Genomic DNA, 24,355 nt, shown 5'->3' with positions numbered 1-24,355 from the left:
ATATATAATATATATATATATATATATATATATATATGTGTGTTTACTTTAATAAGAAATATAGAATGTAATAAGAAATAAGAATGTAATTTAATATTTAACATTTTAAAATACATGCATGTTCTATGTATATTGCATTAAATTGCATTGGTATTAAAATTGGTATTAAGATTATTACATTGATATCAAGATAAGATAATTACTACATTGATATCAAGTACTGAAACTTTGATGTTTATACAACCTTATTTAGGACATATTACTTGAATTTGGTTGAATAATCATTCGCTGTTTGCTCTACAATGCTTCTCTGTGGAACTTTCTTATACTAGTTGCCCCTGTATAATATTATTAATTATGCTTCTGCAAAAATTGAGCACATAAATGTGCAGTTGAGCATTCACTGGTGTGTAATGCTTCACTTTAAACCGCATAAACAGATTTCATTACACCAAATACACAAAATAATGTTCTTTTTAGCAGCAAATGACCCCTTTAAATTCTGGCTGTCAAGATCCTCACAGCTGTTTTGTGTAGTTAATGAATAGAACATGCCTGAAGCACTATCTCATTGGCCAGAAATTCTCTCTCACACTCAAAGGAGCTATGTAGATGTTGTGCCAATAGCGTCAGACATGTTTGCGATTATCTTAATGTCCCAGACATGTTGGAGAAAGTCTGATTAGGGCTACTAGCTCTTTGACATTATCTCTTGACCTTCGATCAATTTCCAACATCTGAATATCATTCCAGTTGATTAAAAACGTATCTGGCACATCCTAATCTGTGCAGAAATAGTGCAATGGATGCCAAGGATCTTCTCAAGAGTACTTCAGGAACCGATCATGTGTTCCACATTAATTATCTTTCCTTCCTTCCCTTATTGAAGGTTCATTGCATCAGTACAGAGTTCACCCCGCGGAAACACGGTGGAGAGAAAGGAGTTCCATTCCGGATCCAGATTGACACTTTTAAACAAAATGAAAGCGGAGAGTACACCGAGCACCTGCACTCCGCCAGCTGCCAGATCAAAGTCTTTAAGGTGATGCCACACGCATGCAAACATGCATTAAATGCAAGGAAATATCTGTGGTGTTTGGTTGAAGATTGCAGATCTGAATCCATTTCACCCTTGTGTTTCCTATATTGAATGCTTAATCGATATGTTTTGAAGCATTAATGTGACATTGAAGTCTTTAGTATGTATTAAACTGTAACTCATACTCTCCCATTAACAGCCAAAGGGAGCAGACAGAAAACAAAAAACAGACCGAGAGAAGATGGAGAAAAAGACAGTGCAGGAGAAAGAAAAATATCAACCCTCTTATGACACCACTATTTTGTCAGAGGCAAGAATATTCAAGTATTTATGTTTTGTTTTGTCACCTATTAATACTGACACCTATTGACATGGATACAGCATTACATAGAAAATAAAAAACTACTACTGGCTACTAACTGTAAAAATAGCCTCTTCATAGATGTATATGTCATCCTTGATTAATTTAGACCGATAATAAGGGGTTGCTGAGATAAAGCAAAGCGCATTTAGCTGGTCATGTTACAGCCACCATATGGCAGGGACAACTTTATATCGAGTTTAATATCAGTGGCCTAAAATTAAATGTGACTGAAGTCTCCATCTTAAGTCAGTGTACATCATTTCACACATATACTATAAATACTATTCATGCCTGTAGGAACTTTCCCCTTATTTCAGAAACGGTATTATTTTAGAATTTTTTATATGCTATTCTAGTATTTAATTATATTTTGATTTAGCTTTTATTTTTATATTTTTTTTTTTTTCATTTTAGTTTGTTTTTGCCTCTGTTTTCTAAATATTTCTGTTTAGCTTTGGTTTATTTCTATTTTAGTTTTGTAGTTTTAGTACTTCCACTTATATTTCATTTAGTTGCCAAGTCAACATTTCTAATTTTCATTTAAGTTTTTTTTTTTAATCTAAAATATATATAGTTTAATTAATTTCTACTTGTTCAATTAACCATAATAAGTCTTGGTTAGAAATAACAACTGCTCAAAAAACAGAAATGATTGATGTTGATGAACAACATTCCTTCCAGTTTATCACCTATAACTAGCAAAGAGCAAATCATGGTTAATGGTTATAACAAGTAATTAGCTGTTGAAAAAAGGGACAAGCCCTTTAATATGTTTTACCTAACTTCCTGTTTCAGTAGGAAGAACATCAACACAGGTCAGAAAACTGACTGTATTCTAATTTACCTGTGTCTGTTTTTCTCTGTTTTTTCACTGTGGTTTGTCTCTTTTTGCGTAGACTCGATTGGAGCCTGTGATTGAGGAGGCTGTAGAACATGAGCTAAAGAAATCCAGCAAGCGGACACTTCCTGCAGACTGTGGCGATTCCATCGCCAAAAGCAAAAGAGGAAGTGTAAGTGCCCACTCACCTCTGCTGCGTTAACCGTTCACTCATTCGAAACTCCAAAACATGGTTCATATTTGTTTTTAGATCAGTGTCCTTCATCAGCGTGTGGCGGGTCATACATTAGTCTGACATCAGAATTCAGTTTTGTTTAGGATCACTTTGGACTTTTTTTCACATATCTCTCTTTCTCTCATTGTAGTGCTCTCCATGGCCAGATAATGCATACGTCAACCCCAACACAGCAGCTACACCGACCTTCACCTCCAGCACACACACCTACAGCCCTAACAGCACAGTACCAGACAGGTGACACACTCATGAAGCGTCTCTGTGTTTCTTTTACATTGTGCCATGAACCACAGTTAGGCTTTACCTAATGCTTGTACTTTTGTTTTCAGTGAGTCGTCTTCACCTAACCATCAAGGGGATCTTGGTAGCCTCATGTCTATGGAGGTTTGTACATGTTTATATATTAAATCTTTACTAATTTGCCTTAAAAGATGCACATTTGTTTTTCTGTTGCATCTGAAAAACATAAATCTGTGAACATTTTGCAGTCTCTGAGTCCCACAGCATCTATACAGGACACACAGAAGTGGCTGCTTAAGAACAGATTTAACTCATACAGTCGTATTTTCACCCATTTCTCAGGTATTTACACAGTTTCTGTTGCAAAGATTAAACTACACTAGGGCTGGGTAAAAATATCTGTATATGAAGAATTGCAGTCTTCATTTGAATCATCCTGATATCGATTCTTAGTTGTCCTCACAAGCTGTGTAAAACCAAACATACAGTGTATTCTAAATCATGAACAAATGACTCTTATGAACTGGTTCTTTTAATGAATAGTCCAAAAAGATAAGTTACCAGTTTAAATCAGTCTGAAACGGTTGCCTAATACAATTGAAAAGAATCTCTTTCTTATAAACAATCAAATAGGGCATTAAAACTGAAATATCGAAATAGACTGAATCAGAATTTAATAGAATCTAGAGTTCTGAATCAGAATCCAATGGAAAAGGGAAATCTGTGTAATTATCCAGCCCTAACAGACACAGCATTAAACTATAAGTAGTTATAAATAAGACCAATTTGATACGACTGGTTTTTCATCTTAGGTTCTGATCTACTGAAATTAACTCATGAGGATTTAGTCCAAATTTGTGGTGCAGCTGATGGAATCAGACTCTACAATGCACTTAAGTCAAGGTATGATTAAAAGAAAATCACAAGTGATGTTAATATATGAGTTTTCTTACCATTATGAATGTGTAAACTGAAGAATTCTGTTCACATTGTGTGTGTTTGTGTCCCCGTACAGAGCAGTGCGTCCCAGACTCACAGTTTACGTGTCCCTGGAGGCGTCTCAGAGTGAGAGCCCTCTACTGGAGAAACGTGGCCACAGCAAAAACGGCGAACACAGCAGTCCAACTTCCATACCTGGTATATAAATATCAATCGTGGAGACTTGCACAGCCATTCCTAACATACCACAATCATAACAAATAAATAACATCTATTGTGTGGTAACAACAAACATGCAGTGCAGGATTATTCAGCAGCACTGAATTGCTTGATCTATTGTACGAACCTTCATAACCTTTCCACCAAAGTAATACAAATGGTGAACCAAAAGGTGTTCACTTCCTTTTTCTGATACTCAATACCACATAATGTAAAAAGTGTAAGCTGCATGACTTAATCAAAATGTAAGGTAGTGCTCTTGGTTTGCTTGATTTATTTATTTTTTTGACATTGGTAACATAAAACAGCAACAGATGGCGATGTTAAATGCATTCACATTAATGAACATTTTTCAATCTAATAATTACTGAAAGTTGTAAGGAATTTGAAAACCCCAGAATCATACACATTAGGCTGTTACATTACAATATTCAAACTATTACAAGATAAATTGCAGGGCAGACATGAGACAAATTAGCAATTCAAAAGTTGATAAGTTCAGTATGCTTTTTTAAAATAAATTAATAGCAAGGATGCATTAAATTGATCAAAAGTGACAGTAAAGATTTTAACGTTACAAAAAAGTCTGCAGTTCTTTTGAACTTTCTATTTATGAAAAAAATCACTGAAAAAAAATGTCACAGACAGTTTACCTAAAAATATTGAGCAGCACAAAATGTTTTTAACATTGATAATAATAAGAAATGTTTCTTAGAATGATTTCTGAAGGATCATGTGACACTAAAGACTTGAGTAATGCCTGCTGAAAATTCAGCTTTGCCATCACAGGAATAAATTACATGTTGAAATATATTAAAATTTTTATTTTTATTATATTAAAAGGGTTATTTTAAATTGTAATAATATTTCACTGTATTACTGTATTTTTAATCAAATAAATGCAGTCTTGGTTAGCATAAGAGACATTTTAAAAAACGCTTAAAGATTTTACCTACCCCTTCTGTAAAATATAAAAAGCTTTATTAAATGATTTTAGCAAATGGCTGCAATATAACAAAGAGTGAAAAATTGAAGGGGGTCTGAATACTTTCCGTACCCACTGTATATATATATATATAAAATAATAATAATCTTACCAACCCCAAACCATTAACGGGTAGTTTGTAAGATAAAGATGCAACCGTAAAAAAAACGAAAAAAAAAACTTGTTCCTCATCCTGCTCTCGAAAACACAACACCATAACAATTGACATTTGACATGGCAACAAGACCACACCTCAAACCCGACATCATTCTCTCTGCAGCCACTTCTAATAACAGACTTGAAACGCTGTGCTCAGACCCCAAACTCATTTACCAAGAAATAATCAGGTTTCCTAATTACTGGTTACCTAATAAATGAATTCTATAGAAATTCACAGATGAATATGTTTGTTCATTTGGATAAATGAAGTATTTAATGTTTTATCAAACACATTGCATCACAGCCAATTGTAAAATTGTTGCAAATTCCATCATGTTTGTCTCTCATTAAATAGGTCAAACCCTTTCTGTTTGTATTCTTTTGGTTCTGCAGATGTAATATGTTTTTATTTAGGTCAGTCTACTGTGAAATCTACAATCATTGTTGGTCTTGTTTTAAAATGTGTCTGCGTTTGTGTTTAGTTTACCACGCTCTTTACCTTGAGGAGATGACGGCTTGCGAGCTAACTAGGAAAATCTCCATTGTCTTGGCGCTGCCGCTGTCCCACATCAACCAAGTCTACAAACAGGGGCCCACAGGGATACACATACTACTCAGCAACCAGGTAAACACAGACCTACATCACAGATTCATGCAACCACACTAAAAGCAGTCAGAAACAGTCTCTTCTCTTTCCCTGTTATCAGGTAGCGGTAATAAGTTGGCCAACTGTGGCTGTTCATTTGAATCATTTTTTGCGTCATGCCACAGATAAAACACACTTCATTGTAGACTTTTTTTTCTGCTGTTATTGTCATGAATAACTGGATCATGTAGGTGAAGAACATCATGTGACAGATTTGTCTAGTGAATGGTAATACCATGTATTAATGGAACAGAATGCAAATGTCTGTTACACTCATCAAGGCTACATTTATTTACATTTATATTACAATGTAAAATAACACTTTTCTATTTTAAAGGGGTCATATGATGTTGCTAAAAATAACATTATTTTGTGTATTTGGTGTAATGAAATGTGTTTATGTGGTTTAAGGTTCAAAAAATAAATTATTTTCCACATACTGTACATTATTGTTTCTCCTCTATGCCCCACCTTTCTGAAACGATTTTTACAAAGCTCATCGGTCTGAAAAGCGAGGTGTGCTGTGATTGGCCAGCTATCCAGTGCGTTGTGATTGGCCGAATACCTCAAGCGTGTGACGGAAATGTTATGCCCCTTACCATATTGTGATGCTGTGTCCCAGAGCGACGAGACAAAAACATTAAAACCCATTATAAACGAGGCATTTGTTGCATCCAGTGGGGACATAATTACGGATTATAATGACTTATACTGTCTTTTTACGTGTTGCATCGTGCCCCGTAAACATAAAACCATGTCTGCATTTGTGAAATGACAAGCACTGCTCAAAACTCGCATTTGAATTGTCAGTGGCAAATTTTTTATATATAAAAAACGTACTTACAGTGTGTGAGTCAGAACAGCCGGCATTGTAGTCTACTCTACCAGGATCAGTAAACAGTCCTCCATAAAATGCGCTGGACACATCTGAATATTTGGGTTGAACTGTTCTGGAACAGTGCTGTAAATACAACTTAACCACTGATTTCTAGTCGTGTCCTCTTTTGGAAGACCAAACAAAGTAGTTTCGCTTTCACAACGAAACACAGTGTCACACATGGTGGCCTAGAGTGAGCGGCGGCGGATTCGACGAAGGGGCGGCCGGTGGGCTTGCGGCAACCACAATCTTCTTTATGCACCAAGAGCTTGTAACACTCCAAAGAGAAAGGAAAAATGTAAATCGCATCATATGACCCCTTTAAAATGTTTCAGCAGCTATTACTCCAGTCTTCAGTGTCACATGATCCTTCAGAAAACATTTCTTATTATTAATATTGAAAACAGTTGTGCTGCTTAATATTTTTGTAGAAACCATGATATGGTATATATATATATATATATGACTGTAACAACAAATGATACTGACTACACTTAACACTGATATGATTTAAAATTTAGTCCTAAAGATCATATTTGGAACAAATCTTTGTAGTGCGAAGAAGACCTTAGTAACTCAAATATATCCTAATATATAAGATAATGCCTTACAATCTTTTTTTTTTTTGCTTACAGATGGTTTATAACTTCCCAGATGAGAGCAGTTTTATTGTCAGCACAATACAAGGTAAAACATTTTCAAACAACAGAATCTATGGTGGAAACATTTCATTAAACCCCCTCACTGCTTTTCTTGTTCTCCAACATTTCTGTGACTTTTATTCATCCTCAGATGACACCAGTGATGGATTTCACCTAGTCCTGAAGTAGAGCTGCTGCAAGCAACGTGAAGCAGAGTGTGATGACATCTCAAGGCCTCCATACTGCCATTCTTGAGCATTGAACATGTTCCCTCCATCCTCCTCTCTCTTCCTTTCCTCATCTCTCTCTCGTTCTTCATGTCTCGCACGTCGGAGGAGAGAGAGATAGCTGGGGTTGGGCAGGGCCTCCTAACTGTTAGAATCTGACTTCAGTGTGTAAATTGTTTCATATTGAAAACACTTAAACTGATGCCAGTGTGTGCGAGCAGTGGGCTTTTAAGTATGCGTGCGAGTGCGTTTTTAAAGGTTGAATCGGGAGGGATGGAGGTGGGCAGAAACCGCAAGGAAGTGGAGGAGAATTGTGACCACTTTTACTTCAGCATGGTGTTCGTGGAAGAATCTGAGCATCCGGTGCCGCGATACGGCTGTGCTCAGACTCTGTCCTCACTTTGCTAATTATGAACGTACAGTACTTACTTGAGTTTGTCTGCGAGTTGTCAACCGTTTCGCTTCCTGCCCCTTCAGATTGGCGTGCAGACGCTATCACAAACCCCTCAGTAGATAGTAATGACCTCTTTTTCAAATGTGGGGAAACGCGTCCTGACTTAGGCATGCGCAGGACGTCTTTATGTCTGTCTGGCTGAAATAATTCCTTGAGTTTGAGTACGGTGCCCTGCAGCTAGCGTGAGGTTGTGAGACTCAAGTTTCTGCTGTATCCTACTCTTGTAGATGACATTGTCAGTGCTGATATCGTTTTCCAATTCCTCTCTCAAGACCAATCGTTTCTGGTGCCATTGTTTTTGTTGACTAGATTCTGTTCGTTTCTTAGCATCTACTTTGTGCTTAGCGGGATGAATTAAGTGTCACCTGGTTCCACATGTTTAGAATTAAATGATGGTTTTTAGATTGTGATTGTCGTGCTTCGTATTCTCTGTGCCCGGTAACTGCATACCTGCCCTTTATAGTAGCTCCTGGCACAGATTATAACACGATTATTGATAAATGTGCACAATCACAAGCAGCCATAAAGTATATTTCCCATAATGCCTTTGCTTTCTATTATCTTAATTTTTTGACCTAGGATATGACGTCGGCTGGTGCTTTTCTAAATGCACACGTGGTTTACCGTCGGCTGCTCCAGTTAAACCTAGCCACCATGGCTGCGGTCAGCAAGCCTTTTTTTTTCATTCTTTTTTTCCTTCTTAAATAGAGACTGACTCAATCTTCTATCTTTGTAGTCATGTATTGGGCAGCTGTGCTTTGGCATGTACTGTGCTTATTATTGCCACTTTATAGAGGAGCATGGTTGTAAGAATGTTGACTCCTTTTAATTCTCATAAAAAGAAAAAAAAAAAGGAATGACCAAGTCTGCACTGAAACTGATACCACAATGAAATGGATACTTTGCTGTTGTTGGATGCTCACTTAGACTTTTGGTGTACACAATGTTTCCAGGTTGAACAAATGATCCATGAAGAGGTGTGTTGTTCTCTTCCTCTGATCAAATGCTGTGGATCACCGGACTGTCCTCTGTGTTTCCGTGATGATAATCATGGTGCCCTCATGTCACTGTCTGTCTAAAGAAGCCTCTCTTCCATAGGGGGTGCTGAGATGTACACAATTAATTCCTGTACCAGAAATAAAAATAATTTTCATATATGGTCTCTGACGTAATTCTTCTATTGCGAAGTAAGAGGATAATTAATTTGATAGTTAATTATGTTTAAGGGAAACTGGGGTAAACTTTTTAAGCTGTTTTCTAGCAAAAAGGAAATTTGTGTTAAAAGTAATGTTCCTAATTTGAAGGATGTCTGCAATTAAATTATAAGACATTCATAACATAGGGACATAGATATCCAAAAAAAAAAAAAAAAAAGAATTATTAATATTAATCTAATTTTGTAATAGTATTCATTTAAAGTCAGAGCTATGATACATGGGGAAAATGCTTTAATAATTCAGGAATAATCTTTATTAAATAATTTAAATGATTTTGTACATTGGCATTTCACCAACATGTATGAGATTTAAAATTAGATTTGTTGGTTAAATTAGTTTAGTGTGCAATGTAGATAAATGTATTTTGTCATACAAAATATGTGGTACTACTTTACAATAAGGTTCAATTAATTAACATTGAAAAATATTTCTAAAGCATTTATAAATCTTAATATCAATTTCAACATTTACTAAAATACATTTTAATGAATGCATGTATAAAATGTATCTGTTAATATTATTTAATGGACCTGAGCTAACATGAACCAACAATAGAACGGTCAAGTAATGTATTGCTTATCGTCCGTTCATGTTAGTTAATGCATTAACTAACACTGACAAATGGAACCTTATTGTAAACTATTATCAAATATGTTTAATAAGATTCTTATCACTTTTGCCATGCTTCAGGTATTATTACAGACTGTATGTGATTGTAAATATATGGTCAGAAGACTAAATGGATGAGTCATTGGGAGAACGGGGTAAGGTGTGTCAGAGGGACACACCTTACCCCATTCTCTCTTATCTTGAACTATATACATGTATATTAAATTTCTATATGGATCAAACTGGGGATTTGTCTGTCACTTCGATTGAGGTCACTTCTTAAACCCATCGTCCAATTCCCAGTGATTTCTTTTTTTTATTTTTTTTAATAAAAACTTCAGAGTGATTTACAGGTAGGCTACTGTACACTTACTAAGAAAAGTTCAAGTTTTGTCATGCATCTGATTAGTTATGTTACACCCAGCAAAAACTTGATATACTTGCAAAACGTTGAATTTACTGCATCTATAGAATTTATACTATACTAAAATACAGTTCTACATAAGCCTCATGTGCAGGAACATGGAAATTAAACGCTATTTACATATTTATGGATTTAAATGGAAGAACATTTAACGTGTGTGCGATGACACCAGCGAGCGCAGAATGCGCATGCGTTACTTTGACAGCGCATCTGACGTGATGATGCACTCCGGAGAACCAGGAAGTGCTCTGCCTTTGTTTTTGTTCGTCTGCAGTGTTCTCATTCGCCACTAGAATTGTGTTTCACGCGGGCCCAAATGGCGACGTTTATTTCTGTCCCGTTGAAGAAGTCCTCGGAGGTCGACTTAGTGAAACCGTTGTCGAAATTTGTAACGTCCACGTATCCTCCCGGTGAGGAGCAGACGGAGTCTCTCCGTGCCGTGGAAGAGCTCAATAAGCTGCGTAAAAGTGCTCTTGGGAGGCCGCTGGACAAACACGAGAGCTCGCTGGAAATCCTGCTGCGGTAAGAGCCTGACAGGACAACTTGATTACGAAGTTTCAATGGTTGTTTATTTCTGCTGCCTGTTAAATATTGACAGCTCTGTTTCGTGGTTTGTTATTCAATCTGTATGATTTAACGTTACTAAAGTGCCGATTATTTTCTGTTAGCGGATAGCAGAAGATGTCTAAAGCACAGGAAGCTAGCAAGTTTAATCCATTTTTATGCCGCAAACGTGCTACAACATGTCTCCATTTTATGTAGATTTAATACTATCTGATAACAGAACTAGTTTCTTTAAGAGTTTAGCTTATGTCAAGAGTTTATTATCTGTTTGCTTCATTGAAATATAAAACGTGAACTGGAGGTGTTGCTCATGCTGGTTGCCCTGTTTGTTGCTCATATGAGTGTATTTACGTCTACAATTAGTAACGTTATGTCTTATTGTTTTAATGTTTAGAGTGCATATGTGTGTTTAGGGCGGTTTATAGTTTAACGTTACGTCATTATATTTGAGCAGTTGAGATTCTATTCTTTGGGGAAGTTGACATCCTGTGCTGTGACATGCTACACTCCATCTGATTTATGTCATACTCGCATATTAATTAAGAGGCTACAAAGAATATATGTACTTTTAAAATTCTTCAAACCCTATGAGCATTTAAAATGAACTAGTAAACCCAAAATGGTGATTAAAATGAGGGAAAACATAAAACGTTGAAAAGTTACAGCATCTAAACTTTACATTCATGCATTTACATAAATTTTACCCTAAAATTACTTAGTAAAAAAAAAAGTCCATGAGCACGCTATGCGTCAACACCATTTATCAAACGTCACCCAGCTTCCTGGTTTTGCGTGACTCAGGTGTGTCATTCAGATTCACCTCTTCAAACTTTCACTATAGATTAATAGTACGTCGTACGACGCAAATAACAGAAATAAATAAGAAATATGTTCGGAGTGTTTATATTATATTCACAAAGCAATTTGGTCAGTTATCGTCGACCTAGTTTTCACGTGATTCCATTACGTCACGTGTTTGCAGTGAGGCGGTGTATACAGGTGTGAGTGACGTATACGTTTTATTTTGGGAAGAATTTATAACTCTGCGCTTCATGCTTTATTTCTTTATCTATAAACCAGCAGCTGATCTTTTGCTTTGAAAGAGTTGAGGAAACGGCTAATTAATTTGTTTAACAAAATCAGATTTGCTGCATCATGCTTTCAGCACTTCATTTTGTCCCCTTTTATATCCATTGTTTTGGTCTTGCTGAAATGTTTATTTATATGAATTGGGAAATTGTTAGAATTTATTATTTACCTTCTATGATACCATAAGACTAACATTATTACATTATTTTTAATATTGAGAAAAGTAACAAAACTATGTATTTTAATTCTACCTAAAACTTGACTTTCATATGAAGGCCTTATTTTCCCAGTCAGCAGTTAGATTCTGCATTTCATTTGTGGTTTAATGTAGTTGAGTTAGTGTAGCGACTGGGACTTGCGCCATCTGGAGAGTGAATGAGAAGTGTGTTGAATAAGCTTTTTGTTTGCTGCTTTGTAGCCATGCTCAATGGTCAAGATGAATGGCCTGCTTTGTAGCTCCTAGTTAGACTGGTGTTTGGTTTGTATGACGAAGAGCCCCTTGGGCACAACCATCAGCGGTATTCCCTCTCGAGTCTACACTCATGTTCTTTTTATAGTGCCGAGAGGCAAGAAATAGCAGATAGAAAACATATGGAGTAGAGGTGTGGGGAAATGCTCTTCTTTCCTTCCAGGAAGGAAATGTTTTTGTCACTAGTTAGCTCTGTAACAATGAGGCTGAGTAACTTCATTAACGTCATTTGCTTCTTGTGTCAGACTGACCGTCACATGAGAATGCTGTCATGGCTAAATTTTTTGTCATTATGGTTTACGTTCCATCTAAAGAAACTAAAGCGTTTTTCCTCACACTTTCCATTTTAACAGCTTTTCTCATTGTTTTTCTCTCTCCCCTTTAGATATTATGATCAGCTCTGTGCAATTGAACCCAAATTTCCTTTTACAGAGGTAACCTAAATAAATATTAACCCATCCATTTGTTTTATGACAATAATTGATTATAATAATATAGAGTAATTTGAGCATATTCATAAGTCTGTAAATAATACATAACTGTTTTTTTTTCCAGTTATGTCTGACATTTACATGGAAAGATGCTTTTGATAAAGGATCTCTTTTTGGAGGCTCAGTCAAGCTTGGTGAGTTGATATGTGATTTTAAAACAAAATAAGCACGTCAGTACAAACAAATGCACCTAAGGTGAAATTAATTTATTTGTGTTGCATACTTCAGTGTTACACATTAGTACTTTCGATTGCACTACAAAAGTGCCCTATGAGTAAGTTGTTTTTAAGGCATTTATTGTCTTGGTAGATGCTTTATTGCAGATAGTTGTATATAGTTTGTTTAAAACAATTATCTATAATATCTATATTATTTATAACAATTATGTAAATACTTTGGAGTATGCATCAATAAATATTATATTTCTGTCATCCATATTCAAGGAAAATATGAACTAATTTGAAACCGAGCACATTTTTATAAAAGTTTCGCTTTTATTTTTAATGTTTCTATATGAAGTTTGACATTCTGAAAACAAATATCACTTTACTTTTTGTGTATCATTAACAGTGCCTAAAGAAATATGTTGACAACTTATAGAAGCTAATCTGTTATTACTCATGCATAAAACTTACATGATACATGCATAACGCTGTGCTAACAACAATTTAACCTAAACAGTTACCAAAAGTGAGTCTTCTAAAACTTCAGAAGTGTACATTGGATGATTTTTGTCTTTTTATGACTAGTCCCACAATGTTCTGAATCTGGAATGTTCCAGAAAGCTCTAGAATATTACAGAATGTTACAGAAATTTATTAGAATTTTCCCATCCTTGCAAACGCAAAATGTCTTTAAAAAAATAGCAAACTTATCCGTACTAAACCAGTGTTTCAAAATTAATGATAGAAGTTCTAAAATTGACCATACCTAAATATTTACCTAAATATTGATGATGCATGCAAATAAATAGTCGTTAATAACTAGCACCACAGAATTACAGAAGAACTATTAAAAAAATGTAAGCGAAACAATTTTGTTACATTGAGTTATTGTGTTTGCACATAAATAATGTTATCTCCAGTAGTTCCATAACCTAATCACATGACTCATTTGCATACTTTATTTATTACTTACTACTACATGTTACCACTTATTTCTCAACTTTTTTAATGCAGAGTGTCCTGATTTCATTTACTTTGTTGGTACTTTTTTTTGTTTTAGACCATATTGTGTTTACAGATGCATGATAAATCTCTTTTTTTATTCATGTCAAATTAAGATTTAATAATCAAAAATAGGAAAGTTACTTGTTATTCATATATGGATAAAGTACTAAATACTTTATGGTGTTAATAGTAAAATGCTTAGACAAAGAAATGTTATTTATATAGCACATTTTATATATACATGTTTTATAGTGCTTTGCTTATGCAATATAAAAGTCAATTAATTTAAAAATGTCTTATAGAAAAGAATTAAGAGAATAGATAAAAGAACATAAACTTAAACAGTGATTAATACATTGCGGTTAATACTGTTTGTGTGCTTCAGCATTGGCAAGTCTGGGCTATGAGAAGACGTGTGTGTTGTTTAATGTGGGCGCGCTGGCCAGTCAGATTGCTTCTGAGCAGAATCTCGACAATGACGAGGGACTGAAGACAGCCGCCAAGTTCTACCAGGTTTGATTTTGACCTTTAGTCCTCAACAACACAGACAATCAAGAGAAATAAAAATGTTTTAAGCATTCCCTGTCTCTTTCCAGCTGGCGAGTGGTGCATTTGCTCATATAAAGGATACAGTGCTCTCTGCACTGAATAGAGAGCCCACCATGGACATCTCCCCCGAGACGGTGGGCACGCTCAGTCAGATCATGCTCAGCCAGGCACAGGAGGTCTTCGTTCTCAAAGCCACTGCTGGTGCGTCTGTGTTTGTTTGTGCATTTTTTGCTTGTAGTTGACAGTTTTAACTGTCTAATGTTTCACCTCACAGATAAGATGAAGGATGCCATTGTCGCTAAACTTGCCAATCAGGCGGCAGATTACTACGGCGATGCTTTTAAGCAATGTCAATACAAAGAGAATCTGCCTAAGGTATGTGCAGCTTCCAGTACACATGACAGACATGTTAGTGGGGAAGTTGATCCACTAGGGGTCACTGTGCAATCGAACTAGACACTGTTAAACATTAGGCAAAGATCCCCACATACTGCATGCAGCAATCACTGTGCAGTCCCTCCAGGATTTTGTGATTCTGTGATCGCTGTGCATGGAATGAACAGCCTTGCGTTCTCATCATGACCGATTTACAAGAGCTACATTGGACAAACAAACCGAAAGCAGAACGAATCCGCACCACTTGTTTAGGCTACGCAGCACAGACCGTTTATATGCTCGGGCCAGAGCCGCGGGCTGATCTCGATCACACGACACTGTTATACACAGTGAACACAGCGCTGGGAGATACGCGGTGCGTTCCAAACGGCATATATCGCCCTCTGAAGGGCACTTCGGAGTGAAAACAATCATGGCCGCCATATTGAAGGGTTGTTCCAAACCGGGCTCCCATGATCCTTTGCGCAGATTCTTTCCCTGATAACGGCGCCTCCGTGTGGGCACGTGATGATGACGCAGAAGGGCACTTCAAGAAACAGTTGTTTGGTCCCCTACACCCTTCAACCCTTCGAAGCTCTCACTCCGGAGGGTAAACCCTTTGAAGGGATTAGGGCATAGGGATGAGCCCTTCCGAATGGAACGCAGGGACAGTGAAGAAAGTAGTTCAATTCGCTGCAGAATCAGTAACATCTCTGAAATCTCATGAGAAGCATTCAAATTCAGCGAAGAATTCTGTTAAAGCTACAGATATCAGAACAAACGCCACTGATGTGGAAACCAGGAAAAACATTGTTCAATAAACACATCACCACCATTCACCATGGATTTAACATAGTAAAACTACAGGAACAACTTGTGGCAGAAATGGTCTAATGTTTCTGAGTGTTTTTATATGCTTCACACAACTTTTCCCAGCACTTCAAAGCTTTAAGTATTACCGAATTTGAAAGTTATTGTAATGTGATTACATTATTTGTTCATCCTTCATAGGTTGCCCCCATTTATAAAACTAAAAGTTTCATAATGTAGGAAGGCAAAGTCTTAAAAATAAAAAAAGACATTAAATTATCTCTAGTAGATGGCTGCAGAGAAGTACGTCTTATTAGCCATTTCCACTCCCTAATATATATTTTTTGTATTTATTAAATTATATTTAGACATTATGAATGACAGTAATAAAAGTTCATTTTATCTGCATCTCAACTACCCAGACAGCACAAGTACATCTGTAAGACGTCTGCTAAAAATCTGGAAAACATCTGCTGTGTAATCTGATAAACGTCTCAAGAAGCAGTTTTACATGCATTCTAATAAATGTCTATTTAACATCTGACAGGAAACGTCTTCGAGACGTATTGCAGATGAGCAAACACTCTAAAAAATACATCTTTCATATGTAAATGTAGACATCAAATAGACATCTCCGAGATGTACATGTGCGATTAGGGTGAGTGCTTTACTGTCAGGTGCTTGTGCCACCTTCTGTAGAACTTAATGGCACTGGTGCTGGTGTCCTCAAATGTTAGTCTGGAGCCCTACAATAGTTCTCGAAGTCAGAAAAGTCATAACAATGTTAGAAGAATGTTGTCTGTGAAATGATGGAAAAAAGAAATGCCGCAAATATCACCGCAAATTTTGAGAAAAGCCGCAGCAAAATCAGTAATTTTAGGCCACAAAAATCAGAAAAAAGTCCCGCGAAATCCTGGAGGGACTGAAAATCTGTGGGTGTGTCTGTATATGTGTGTCAAGAAATTTAAGTTTCCTTGATTCCCATTTGACTGCTAGACACCCCTCATACACAGACACACACTCTCACAGCCTCCCGCCTTTGTTTCTTCTCCTATTGATCTATGAGTGAACGCTGCATGAGTGTTGTGTGAGGATTTGGTTGGGGTTCGCTGAAGGATGCGTGCTGATTTGCTGTTCTGTTTTTTCTTCCTGCGCCCTGTGCTGTGTGTCTGTGCTCATTTGTGGTTGCCTGTGGTGTTGGTTCGTGGTTGCCTTGGCGTTTGTGATTGCTGTGGTTGCCTCTCCCTGGTCAGTATTTTTATTTCCAGGAAGTGCTTCCCGTCCTCGCCGCCAAGCACTGTATGATGCAGGCCACCGCAGAGCTGCACCAGTCAGCCTTGGCCCATCAGAAGAAAAAATTCGGAGAGGAGATCGCTCGGCTGCAGGTGTGTTTGTCTGTGTGTGACAGACTGTTTATTGTTGGCTGGCCGGTTGCTTGTTTTATTTATTCGCTTTTGAGCTTCATTAAGAGTTAACGTTGACGTTCAGGTTTCTCATGCATGTTTTGCAGCATGCCACAGAGCTGGTGAAGACCGCGGCTTCTCGATACGATGAGTATGTTAATGTAAAGGACCTCTCCGATAAGATCAGTCGCGCCCTCACAGCTGCAAAGAAAGACAATGACTTCATTTACCATGACCGTGTGCCAGAGGTCAAAGACCTGGAGCACATTGGCAAAGCATCTTTGGTCAAAGCAACTGCAATTCAGACACCACTGAGCCAGAAGTTTACAGGTCAGAACGATGCACACATGACAATCCTTTTGTTTGGATTTTTATGGATTATTTCCCGTTTCTTATGTGGAAAAATTCAACAAATTGCATTATTTTCTGTTTTGTTTGTGTTTAGATCTGTTTGAGAAGATGGTGCCGATGGCAGTGCAGCAGTCAATGAGTGCAGCCAATTCAAGGAAGGCTGACACAGTCAACAGATTGACTGGCAGCATGAGGGAAGCAACGAATCTCTGCAACGGGTCAGTGTTGCTGCATATATTTGCTCTTGCATGAGTCCATTTAAACTCCATTAAAAGTCCATTAACGTGTACAATGAGAGCTTTTACTTCTTTTCTTTTAATTGTTTTAAAGGGATAGTTCACCCAAAAATGAAAATTCTTTCATTAATTACTCTCACTCGTGTCTTTCCAAAACCATAAGACCTTCGCTCATCTTCAGAACACAAATTAAGATATTTTTGATGAAATCTGAGAGCTTTCTGACCCTCCATAGACCGCAAGGTAACTACCACGTTCAAGGTCCAGAAACGTAGTAAGGACATTGTTAAAGGGGTCATATGATGCGATTTCAATTTTTCCTTTCTTAAGTCATTATAATCAGTAATTATGTCCCCACTGGATGCAACAAATGCCTCGTTTGTAATGGGTTTTATTGTTTTTGTCTTGTCGCGCCGGGACACAGGGCATCACAGTATGGGTAAGGGGCGTAACATTTCCGTCACACGCTTGAGGTATTCAGCCAATCACAACGCACTGGATAGCTGGCCAATCAGCGTACACCTTGCTTTTCAGAACGATGAGCTTTGTAAAAATCGACGCATTTCAGAAAGGCGGGGCATATAGGAGCAACAATAATGTACATTATGTGGAAAGTAATGTGTTTTTGAACCTTAAACCGCATAAACACATTGCATTACACCAAATACACAGCATAATGTTCTTTTTAGCAACGTCTTATGACCCCTTTAAATAGCCCATGTGACATCAGTGGTTCAACCATAATTTTATGAAGCTACAAGAATACTTTTTACCACGATGTATGCATATTCCTCTACTTGTAAACAAGGCACAGTGTGTGTGTGCGTGTTCTACGTCAGAATGCCGGATCCTGCGACAGCAGCATCACACGCATGCATCGTGATACTCTCGTGAATGGTGGCAGAGACTGACTGGAAGAGAAGAAATTGTTGAATAAAGTCGTTATTTTTGTTTTCTTTGCACACAAAAAGTATTCTCGTAGCTTCATTAAGGTTGAACCGCTGATGTCACATGGACTATTTAACAATGTCCTTACTACCTTTCCCTTGAACGTGTCAGTTGCGTTGTTGTCTACGGAGGGTCAGAAAGCTCTCGGATTTAATCAAAAATACCTTAATTTGTGTTCTGAAGTTGAACATAGGTCTTATGGGGTTGGAACATCATGAGGGAGTAATTAATGACAGAATTTTCATTTTGGGGTGAACTATCCCTTTAAAGGGTTAGTTCACCCAAAAATGAAAATTAGACTGTGTTTTACTCGAGGCATCCTAGGTGTATATGACTTTCTTCTTTCAGACGAATCCAGTCGGAGTTATATTAAAAATGGTCCTGGCTATTCCAAGCGTTATCATTGTAGTCAGCGGGTGTTGCAGTTGAACAGTCCACAAGTAGTCAAATAAAGCGCACGCATTCATAATAAACGCGCGCCTCTGATATATGCTAGTCTCGCAAATTTGTTTGTAGGAGCAGAGGAAGTAAAGTTTCCTTACTTTAGCAATGGAAAACCAGTCTCCTCTTGGTTTATATCGAAATCCTCCGACATTTTTCTTTGCAAATCCTCGGTTTGTATTTCTAATTCATGACCGGCGTTTTGTTTTGTTCTCTCTCCGCGTTTGTTACTAATTACACAACGCCGACGTCATCCACCGGAACGGCTTCCGCGTATGACAGATAACGGAAGTGAGATAAAAGTGTTTATTACATTTGAAATATGGATATTTTTCTTACAAAAATGCATGGATTCACTACAGGAGGCCTTTATTCACCCCGGAGCGGTGTGAGGCACGTTTTATTATGAATGTGCGCGCTTTATTTGACGACTTGTGGGCTGTTCAACTGCAACGCCCGCTGACTGCAATGATAATGCTTGGAATAGCCAGGACCATTTTTAATATAACTCCGATTGGATTCGTCTGAAAGAAGAACGTCGTATACACCTAGGATGCCTTGAGGGTGAGTAAAACACAAGCTAATTTTCATTTTTGGGTGAACTAACCCTTTAAGGCATCAATCACAGATGTAATAATACACATAATTATTTTATTTAAACCTGGATATGCTGTCTAAATTATCAGTTTTATCAGTATTTTGGGTGGATAAATGAGGCTTGGTGGTAGTGCTGATTAATCAACTGATATTGGTTGTTGCTGATTGGTAGGGTGTTGGCGTCTTTGAACCTGCCGGCAGCATTAGAAGATCTGTCAGGAGATGCAGTCCCTCAGTCCATCCTTGAGAAGAGTCGTGCTGTTGTTCAGCAGGGCGGCCTACAGAGCATCGAACAGCTTATTAAAGATCTCCCTGAACTACTGCAGAGGAACCGTGAGATCCTTGATGAGGTGATGCACACGTTCATCTGTTTCATGCCCTTTTATAAACCACAAGATCCAAACGTCTGAGATCACTAGTAATAATGCTTCTGTTTGTGCATTTATATAATCTAATAGACATTTTTCATTCCAATTAATACTATGAATATGGCAATTTCAGTGTAAAAGATCCAAAGAGCCTCTTAGACTTCAGTGGAAGAAAAACATCTAACATCTATACAAAGGCGTTCACACATGATCATTTATATACATTTATTGTAACCAAGTAGCACAGAATCATAAATATTTCCTTTTCATTTTATGTCCTGATTTTTCAAAATACTGAAATGGTTTATTTCCAAATTTAAATGGGGAAAATACTATCCAAACCTGCTGTATATTGTATGACACCATTTGACTGTATGTACTTGCACTCCATGCCAGTTAGTATATTGAACAAAAATTATGTGTTGTTATTACAGTCCTTGAAGATGTTAGATGATGAGGAAACAACAGACAATGAACTCAGAGGCAAATTCAATCAGCGCTGGAACAGAACTCCCTCTGGAGATCTGTATAAACCACTCAGAGCAGGTACGTACACATTTCCACTTACCATTTATGCATTTAGCAGATGCTTTTACCTAATGAGTCTTACAGTGCATTCTAGGTAAACACATTATCAGTTTGTGTGTTTTCCCTGCTCATGACTTTTATGTTACTAGTGTCATGCTCTACCAGTTGAGCAACCGGAACCCAACCCTCTCTCTCTGTTTCTCCATGCAGAGGGAAATAATTTTCGTAATATACTGGACAAGGCAGTGCAGGCTGATCAGGTGGTGAAAGAGCGTTACACTGCACATTGTGAGATGATTGCTTTGCTCTGCAAGCCAGAGAATGAGCTCAGTGCCGCCATACCGTCTGCCAACCCTGCCAAGACTCTGCAGGGCAGTGAGGTTAGTGTGTTGTGATTGTTAACTAAAACTATCAAAAAATTATTAAAGAAAAAAAGAGAGATTAACAGATATTTAAAAATATATAAATATTAGATGAAAACACTTAAAGGGTTAGTTCACCCAAAAATGAAAATTCTGTCATTAATTACTCACCCTCATCGAACAGCTTATTAAAACAAAATAACATAATTTATTCAACGATACTTCTCCCCGAGTTACCGTCTTCTGCCATTTTGGAGGGTACCATGATTCACGCTTTCCCCAGAATGTAATCAGCGTTGTTTACATTCAGCGTGCGTGCGCTTTTTCCTGAACGTAAACAATGCTAATTATGTTCTGGGGAAAGCGCGCGTATGCATCGTGGTACTCTCCAAAATGGCGGAAATTGTTATTTTTGTTTTCTTTGCACACACAAAGTATTCTCGTAGCTCGCAAAATTTAAGTTGAGCCACTGATGTCACATGGACTGTTTTATCGATGTCCTTGCTACGTTTCTGGGTCTGGGAACATTTCAGTTGTGTTGCTGTCTATGGGAGGGTCACAGAGCTCTCAGATTTAATAAAAAATATCTTAATTTGTGTTCCGAACATGAACGAAGGTCTTACTGGTTTGGAACGACATGAGGGTGAGTGATTAATGACTACATTTTCATTTTTGGGTGAACTATACCTTTAAAGTAAATGAAAATTAGAAATGTTGCCTTGGGAGCTAACCAAAATATTTATTAGTTGAAATACTAAAATTACTAACTGAAACTAAAACTGAAATTAAAAAAATGTATTTAAAATTTATAAGATGTATTAAAAAAAATTTAGAAATATAAAAAATGAATAAAATGACAGAATTACTCAAACTTAAACTAAAATGAAAACTTACAAATATAAAAAGAAATATATATTTTTTTATATAAAGCTAACTTTAAATATTAATAAAAACTACAATAGTATTTAAATAATACTAAAATAACACTGGGTGAAAGATACTCACACATTGACCCAGTTATCTCACAGACTAACCCTGACCAAACCCTCATGCTATCCTTCAGTCTGGGATTGTCCTCTTGCAGGTGGTAAACGTGCTGAGAGCTCAGCTGGCACAGCTGGATGAGGTGAAGAGGGAACGGGAAGTTCTGGAGGGAGAGGTGAAGTCGGTGACTTTTGATATGACAGCAAAGTTCCTTACCGCACTGGCTCAAGATGGTGCCATTAACGAAGAGACTCTGACCAGCAGTGAGCTGGACACTCGTTACGGCTCTCACACACAACGTGTTCAGCAGAATTTACGCAGACAGGAGGAACTGCTGTCACAGATACAGGTGCACACAAAAACTCACGCATAAGCAACATTTTGCCAGTATTTCAGCAAAGAATTACTAAGTGATAGTCACGGTATTCTAATCGGATTTTATCAGATAAAGATTTAAGGCATAAAAACAGCCCTGCAAAGGCTCAGTTATGAAATCGGATGCATCGGTCAACTTAAATTTAAATAACATTTTTTACATAATTTATGACATAAATGTTGCACAACTTAAGACAACTAAGGTTGATGTTTTTTTGTTTGTTTTTCATTTTAAAAATGGCTTTTCTTCTTGTCTCAGGTGTCTCACCAGGAGTTTTCAGCACTCAAGCAGTCCAACTCTGAGGCTAATAACAGAGAGGAAGTCTTGAAGAAGCTCGCCTCAGCCCACGATAGCTACATAGAGATCAGCTGCAATATCAAAGAGGGCACTAAAGTAACTAACTCGTGCACTAATATTAGTTCTGCACACATGCATAATCCATAAGATGTCACTCAGCTGTCTCATTCTCTCTTCTTTACCTCCTCCTCTTTCAGTTCTACAATGATCTGACAGAAATCCTCTTAAAGTTTCAAAATAAGTGCAGCGACATTGTCTTCGCTCGCAAAACTGAGAGGGATGAACTGCTCAAGTATGTAATTCAGTAGTGTGCACATATTAACCAGTCATAATTGTTTCAGATGACTGTGATTGGCTTATATTATGTGACTGTTTGATTGACAGGGAGCTGCAGCAGAGCATTGCTCGTGAGCCGAGCGCTCCTTCATTCAACGTCCCATCATACCAGTCCAACACTCCTGCTCCTGCCTCAGGAGGCCTGACCCCTGTGCCCAGGACTGTGTTTGTGAGTTTGCAGACTGATGACTTCTAAAGATAAAGTCCTTGACTGCAGGAAATAGTCTTATTTATATTTCTGTTCCAGACCCAGCAGCAGCCTCAGGCTAAACCCCAGCCGCCAGCGAGACCGCCACTGCCTAACATCACTCCTCAGGCGGCCAGTACTTCAGCTCCAGTCAGTACTCCAGTGGCTCCTAGCAGTACTAATCCCCCACCTGTTGCACCACCCTCACAGGCTCAAGGACCACCCTACTCCACTTATCAAGGCTACCCAGGGTAAATAAAGACCTTCACAATTACCCATGTCCTCAAAGCTGTATGCATGTGACAGTCCATAGCTCGTCAAAAGGTGGGCAGCTTGATTATGCTGCCTTCAAAGATATCTTCTTCTGGCCAAAATCTAAGGCTGCATCCAAATAATGCATACTTATCCTATGTGTGTGTGTATATATATATATATATACTGTATATAGTAGGCAAAAAATGATATGTGAAAAGAGTAGTATGTCCAAATTCACAGTATTCATAAAATAGCAAAAAGTACCTGGATGACCTACTGGCTCAGGCTCATGATCCCACTTTTTGTTGAAGATGGCAATGCCAGAATGCACTAATCCAAGGCAAAAGTTGATTGTAAATGTATTTCATTTCATTTTTACCAAAATTAACTTATTCTTAAATAGAATGAATTCCATTTCTACAAAATATTGTAATTAATTACAGTTCTATGTCATGGTTCTCAACCTTGCATTCTTCTGCCAGAGAAGATAGAACACAGAAACAAGTTATGGTTGCTGAATTAATCTGATTCTTTAATCGAAGCCAGAATCGTTCAATTTGAATTCCTATTCCTACAATACCTACGCCTAATTGTAAGTCGCCCTTGCACTTTGCATGATGAATGAATGCTATTTGTGCTTGTGCACAGAATTACGGCCAAAGTAGAGTGTTATATATCAGTCACTTAGGGGTGTCCAGTTCACACTACAGGCAAAAACCTATATATTTTTTTTTCCTTCTTTTTCATGCACTGGTCCGTTTTAAGATTTTGGACTATTTTCCTTTCATACCATGTATTAAGCCGTGTTTCCACTGCAGGAACTTTCCCCAGGAACTAGGGTGTTTAAAACTCAAATCTGCAGTTTATTTATAAAAACAGCGCCTATTTGAAAATGTGCTTCGCCGATTTCGGAGACGGGAGCTCCATGCGATCCAGAAGGGTATAACTAGCCTGGAGATCTCCAAATGGGGGTGGGAACTCCAAAACAGGGTGGGAGCTCCAAAATAGGGCGTGGCTTCCTCCCATTGACAGACAGGCACATGACACGCATGCACAT

General features: G+C 37.5%; 2 protein-coding genes across 5 annotated transcripts in view; both read left to right on the top strand.

Moving 5' to 3' along the window:
- The window catches only part of LOC107669383 (upstream-binding protein 1-like), a 24,680-nt gene extending 15,957 nt beyond the window's left edge, over nucleotides 1–8,723 (top strand). For 2 of the 3 annotated variants that reach the window (XM_016461595.1, XM_016461587.1), the window contains exons 6-16: nucleotides 890–1,042; nucleotides 1,239–1,349; nucleotides 2,300–2,413; nucleotides 2,607–2,713; nucleotides 2,806–2,860; nucleotides 2,965–3,058; nucleotides 3,529–3,619; nucleotides 3,732–3,853; nucleotides 5,501–5,643; nucleotides 7,177–7,228; nucleotides 7,334–8,723. In XM_016461595.1, coding sequence (XP_016317081.1) covers nucleotides 890–1,042; nucleotides 1,239–1,349; nucleotides 2,300–2,413; nucleotides 2,607–2,713; nucleotides 2,806–2,860; nucleotides 2,965–3,058; nucleotides 3,529–3,619; nucleotides 3,732–3,853; nucleotides 5,501–5,643; nucleotides 7,177–7,228; nucleotides 7,334–7,371 — 1,080 coding nt within the window. In that variant the 3' untranslated portion in view covers nucleotides 7,372–8,723. The remainder of the gene's footprint in view (nucleotides 1–889; nucleotides 1,043–1,238; nucleotides 1,350–2,299; nucleotides 2,414–2,606; nucleotides 2,714–2,805; nucleotides 2,861–2,964; nucleotides 3,059–3,528; nucleotides 3,620–3,731; nucleotides 3,854–5,500; nucleotides 5,644–7,176; nucleotides 7,229–7,333) is intronic. The other variant, XM_016461603.1, reaches the window with a different exon arrangement.
- A 1,629-nt stretch (nucleotides 8,724–10,352) lies between these two features.
- LOC107669307 (programmed cell death 6-interacting protein-like) overlaps nucleotides 10,353–24,355 on the top strand; it is a 16,645-nt gene continuing 2,642 nt past the window's right edge. The window contains exons 1-17 of one of the 2 annotated variants that reach the window (XM_016461485.1): nucleotides 10,353–10,635; nucleotides 12,621–12,669; nucleotides 12,791–12,860; nucleotides 14,281–14,408; nucleotides 14,492–14,645; nucleotides 14,719–14,819; nucleotides 16,898–17,014; nucleotides 17,140–17,362; nucleotides 17,478–17,601; nucleotides 19,778–19,955; nucleotides 20,408–20,519; nucleotides 20,712–20,881; nucleotides 21,948–22,196; nucleotides 22,482–22,616; nucleotides 22,718–22,812; nucleotides 22,905–23,025; nucleotides 23,104–23,294. In XM_016461485.1, the coding sequence (XP_016316971.1) occupies nucleotides 10,430–10,635; nucleotides 12,621–12,669; nucleotides 12,791–12,860; nucleotides 14,281–14,408; nucleotides 14,492–14,645; nucleotides 14,719–14,819; nucleotides 16,898–17,014; nucleotides 17,140–17,362; nucleotides 17,478–17,601; nucleotides 19,778–19,955; nucleotides 20,408–20,519; nucleotides 20,712–20,881; nucleotides 21,948–22,196; nucleotides 22,482–22,616; nucleotides 22,718–22,812; nucleotides 22,905–23,025; nucleotides 23,104–23,294 (2,423 nt within the window). In that variant the 5' untranslated portion in view covers nucleotides 10,353–10,429. Of the gene's footprint in view, nucleotides 10,636–12,620; nucleotides 12,670–12,790; nucleotides 12,861–14,280; nucleotides 14,409–14,491; nucleotides 14,646–14,718; nucleotides 14,820–16,882; nucleotides 17,015–17,139; nucleotides 17,363–17,477; nucleotides 17,602–19,777; nucleotides 19,956–20,407; nucleotides 20,520–20,711; nucleotides 20,882–21,947; nucleotides 22,197–22,481; nucleotides 22,617–22,717; nucleotides 22,813–22,904; nucleotides 23,026–23,103; nucleotides 23,295–24,355 lie in introns of both variants that reach the window. The other variant, XM_016461476.1, reaches the window with a different exon arrangement.

This window comes from Sinocyclocheilus anshuiensis, unplaced genomic scaffold, assembly GCF_001515605.1.
Source record: "Sinocyclocheilus anshuiensis isolate Anshui unplaced genomic scaffold, SAMN03320099.WGS_v1.1 scaffold253, whole genome shotgun sequence".
NCBI classification, from domain to species: domain Eukaryota; kingdom Metazoa; phylum Chordata; class Actinopteri; order Cypriniformes; family Cyprinidae; genus Sinocyclocheilus; species Sinocyclocheilus anshuiensis.
This window is presented reverse-complemented; position numbering and strand designations above follow the sequence as displayed.